Source organism: Aplysia californica, unplaced genomic scaffold (genome assembly GCF_000002075.1).
Source record: "Aplysia californica isolate F4 #8 unplaced genomic scaffold, AplCal3.0 scaffold00083, whole genome shotgun sequence".
NCBI lineage: Eukaryota > Metazoa > Mollusca > Gastropoda > Aplysiida > Aplysiidae > Aplysia > Aplysia californica.
This window is the reverse complement of record NW_004797353.1, coordinates 1,046,481-1,051,050: the sequence shown is the minus strand read 5'-3', so window position 1 is coordinate 1,051,050 and position 4,570 is coordinate 1,046,481. Positions and strand designations below refer to the sequence as shown.

The following is a 4,570-nucleotide window of genomic DNA, read 5'->3' as shown; positions in this document are numbered from 1 at the left end:
TCCGTCCGTCCGTCCGTCCGTCCGTCCGTCTGTCTGTCTGTCTGTCTGTCTGTCTGTCTGTCTGTCTGTCTGTCTATCTATCTATCTATGTATCTATGTATCTATGTATCTATCTATCGTACACCAAAATCGTCGTCAAGAATTGTAGCGGGAAAATATTCCGATCTGTAAGTATGGCCATCAACTCACACACAAAAGGAATAATAATGATATATTCAAAAAGGCACAACTACCGAAAACTACCGGTCTTAACTTCTTGATTGTGACAGGTACTCACCGAGAATGCTAAGCAGTGATGCTATCGCTACAAACGTGGGGAAATTTATGCATAAAACCCGCTAAATGAATGTAGAAGGTTCAAAAATAAAAATCAAGATAGTCACGCACGAGTGGGCGGTGGTTAATTAAGGATGTATCCACAAGGCGACAGTAAGGCGCAAATTCCAGCTGATTAGTCAGCAAGATGGACCCCTTTGTGGCTGTTCAGTATTTTTGTTGTCGTTGTCGTAATTTTTGTGTGTTATTTTTTTTTAATGTTGTTTTTTTTTTCTTCCACAAAGCCACATTTAAACTACCAAGTCTATCAATTAGAATAACTGTTACATTGAAAAGGATGTCGGACACACCATCGCCCTCTCCAACTATCCCTTTTGGGGGGGGGGCAGAGAGAAATAGAAAGGCAGGCGCAGACACAGCGTCAGGGTGGGGGAAAGGTGTCCCTCTACGTTCTACCTCCCTTTGAGACAAAAAAAAAAATATAACCAAAATAAAACCCACAACAATGAACAACTACAACAACAAACCCTGACACATACAGAAATAACAGTGGTAAAGACGCGCAGTAGACATTAAGAATCTCTCACTCTGGGTCGAGTCTTCTAAAAAAAACACTCTCATTAATCGCTATATATCTATTACTTTCAACAGGCTTCAAAATTGTTTTTGAGTTTCATTCGTCTGTTTCAAGTTTCAAATGTCAAATGACACGAACACATACCCGGATTTGTCTCCAAGGCCTACGACAAGAGACAGCTTTATTAAAAGATCTCGCTTGGCGCGGCAAACAAACAATATTATATGAAACTTGAGAATCGCGTTTCCTGTTCTACTCAGCTCACTTTCTATTTTCCTGACAACTAGACGAACAATTTTAAGTTGCCGTGCTTAATTAAGGCAATGCAGACATTTATTGGACGACTTTAATGTGGATGATCGGATCGGGATGAAACATTCGACTGCGCATTGAACAGTTGCTACAGTCTACTACTGTCTACACGAACATGTTAAAATTTTGAAATTCGAAATTACGATAGTTTAGTTTTGGTAAGAGTTTTACGGAACTTGCAACTCTATAAGGTCATATAAGTGCCGAAGATTAGAGGTGTTACAAGAGAGTAACAAACACAAAAACGAAGGAGCAGGGGTAAGGACGATAGATGTTTGATAGGAAAAAGGTAGCACATCACACCAAAATTATGATAGGATTCTGCGGATAATATGTGGTTAAAATATACGCACTCCAAACCGCTCGTGGTCAAAAGAGAACTGCATCAAATTCGATACTCTCTGGTGTTACAAGAGGACAAACAGTTCAAGAGAGTCCAATAGAAATTATTGTAATTAATAGTGACGTGAAAATACCCGTCCCTAACGTTTCCCAAAGTGTTGCTAAATTATCAGAAGGTTATAAATATTATCTTTCTATCAGGCCCAGGGTTCTTTTTAAGTTTTGGCAGTAGTTTCAGGGCACTTTTAAGAAAAACAGGTCATGCAAGTGTCAAAGATTAGAAGTGTAACATCATAGAAAACAACATGGAGAGATAAGGAAAATAGGAAAGAAGAAGCAAACCACACCAGAGCACCCGCTAATCACCCACGAATCACTGTTGACCTATCAGGTCGCATTGAGTGATGATAAAAGACCATAAAGAGAGATTTTATTTATCAGCCAGGCCCTGGCGACAGAATATTGGTAGCCGTATAGCTTTCAACACATTCCGCAAAATCACAGAGGCCATCGCCAAGACATGTGAACGCTGCTTAAGACAGTAAGAAGACAAGACAGACTTATACTCCAAAGTACGTTAACGTGCCAGGATGTTCGCGGGATATACGACACGAAGTGTTGACTTAATGAATGTCACATCATCGTTCTACGAGCACTCTTTTAAACAAATTAAGGTATTTTCTGTCGGGTTTGATTCAAATTAGATCCAAAAAATGAGGGGCCGGCTGTAATCAAAAACCTGAACGGAAGCCACATGATAATTAATTCGATAAGACCCTCTGGGAATAGAACTTAGGCATGCAAAGCACGCGGAGAACGGCTCATACGAGTCCCAATCCAGTTCTACAATAAGCTGGAAGCATGCATTTTTTACAGACTGATCCTACAGAGTTCGTGCTTTGTTTCTGCACACCTTTCTCCCCATCCCTGTTTTTTTCCCTCTTTTATATCTGCCTGGTGGATTCGCCCTTAACTATTGTCTGAAAGCAGTTATTTCGAGCGTTCACTTAATTCCGTTCTGGACACGATCGGCCAATTTCGTTATGGTGCACTATGGGTTTAACAAGGTTCGAAGACCCGTAGAATCCAATTGTTCATTTTTCTTTCAAGAGAACAAAAAGGGAATAAACTCGTACCCTTCTGAAACAACCCAGTACCCATGCCTGGAATATAATGCTTCATCTTGCAAACAAAATTCGATGCCATTCGACAAGGCGGTCTACAACCATTCGATGTTGTTGGTCTACTTGACGGTCTACCTCAAGACCATCCCGACAAATGTTCCGCTTGATGGTTTACCAGTCAACTACAGTCCAAACCCTTAACCGTGGTTGGGTTAGATTTGCCTTTATGCTTGGGGTTTAGAGTTGGGTTATAAACTAGTAGACCTCTTAATAGAACAATGGTCAGACTGACCCGGATGCAGACCTACAAGTTGAAGTATAACAAAAACATCGCCGTGGACCGTAAGTGATTGCAAATATTAGACTATGTTACTTCAACATTAATTTTTATAAAAGTATAAGTATTCACTGTTTGCCTTCAATTCCTTGATTACATTAGTCTTCTCTTTTTTACAGGGGCTGTACAGGCAAAGGCGTCAACATTCTCCATCTCTAAAACCGGTGGGTGCCAACAAACTTCCATCGAAGACAATCTTCCAATAGGCCTACATCCGTCGTTTTCAGTTGTCAAACCTGGTAAAACCATCGATCAAGATTCAGTCAAATCAGTGTGCAGCCTGGGTCTGCAGGCACAAATTCACTGCACTTAACCCACAATGCAACTGCTTGAAGAGACAGGAGGTGGCCCTAGTGTCACGTGACCATCTTTTCAGTAAATAACGCCGATTGTGCTTTAGAGACCTGCCTACGGCACACTGGTTTCTGTCATCCTGAATATTAGCAAACAGCTGCGGTCTGCAAAGTGGTTGTTCATAGGCCACCACTGCAGTGGTAGCTCCTACTTCCACCAAAAGGATAGCTGTACAAGACTCTGACTGGGGAGAAGAGCTACCTCGACGGCGATAGTTACGTAAAGTCACAGCAGGAACGTTATATCAGAGATCAGACATTTTGAAAAATCACCCTTCGTCCTCACAGACGCCGCTTTCATCATTACTAAGACCTTCATCACGACTAACAGAAACATCAACAATGAACTGTGCAGACATCATGAGTTAATTCAGCTCCATAATTAATTTGGGGTGGTCACAATGTTTGTGCTAAACCCCACGGAGTAATTCGTCCTTCGTCTCGACTGCCACAACAACTACCACGATAATCACTACCACAAACATCACTCTAACTACCACAAGTATCACCGTCACACCTATCAAAACAAACAAAACAAAACAACAACAACAACAACAACAACAACAAAGAACAACAGCAAAAGCAACAACAAAACACAACAGCGAAAACTCCAGCCCCTACAAAAGCCACAGTCACATCCATCAAAATAACCAACGCCACCACTGCAGCCACAACTACATAACAATCAAAGTCACAACCAACACCATCACCACAACGACAGCAACCACAACCACAACAACCACTACCACAACCACCACAAAACCACCACTTCCACAACCACCACAAAACCACCACTTCCACAACCACCACAACCGCTACTACCCCTTCAACCACCACCGCAAACACAACGACAACCATAAAAACAACCGCACCAACCACCACAACCAGAACAACTGCCACTACAACAACCACCACAACAACCACAAACACCACGATATCCACCAACACATTCACCGTGGCCATCGCAGCCATCCCCAGCACCTCCCCTCCAAACCTCACCCAGCAGAGCATGCTGGCGGAGTGCAATATGAGCCGGGCGGGGCCCGAGGGGGTGGGGGCGGTGCCGACCAACGATAGTGTGGACGACTCAGGGGCTGCCCAGGTCTCCCAGCTGGTCAAATACTACGTCATGGATATAGCAGTGCCTTTTATCTGTGCAATGGGTGAGCGCTGCACGTCTATACTGAGTTTTGGCTGTTTTTGTCTAATTGGTGCAAATCTTTATGTTTGAGTGTGTGTGTAAGGAGGG

At 42.7% G+C, this 4,570-nt stretch overlaps 1 protein-coding gene across 1 annotated transcript in view; it reads left to right on the top strand.

The window, feature by feature from the left end:
* The first annotated feature begins 2,909 nt into the window (after positions 1-2,909).
* The window catches only part of LOC106011274, a 35,119-nt gene continuing 33,458 nt past the window's right edge, over positions 2,910-4,570 (top strand). The window contains exons 1-2 of the mRNA XM_035968799.1: positions 2,910-2,973; positions 4,290-4,484. Coding sequence (XP_035824692.1) covers positions 2,910-2,973; positions 4,290-4,484 — 259 coding nt within the window. The remainder of the gene's footprint in view (positions 2,974-4,289; positions 4,485-4,570) is intronic.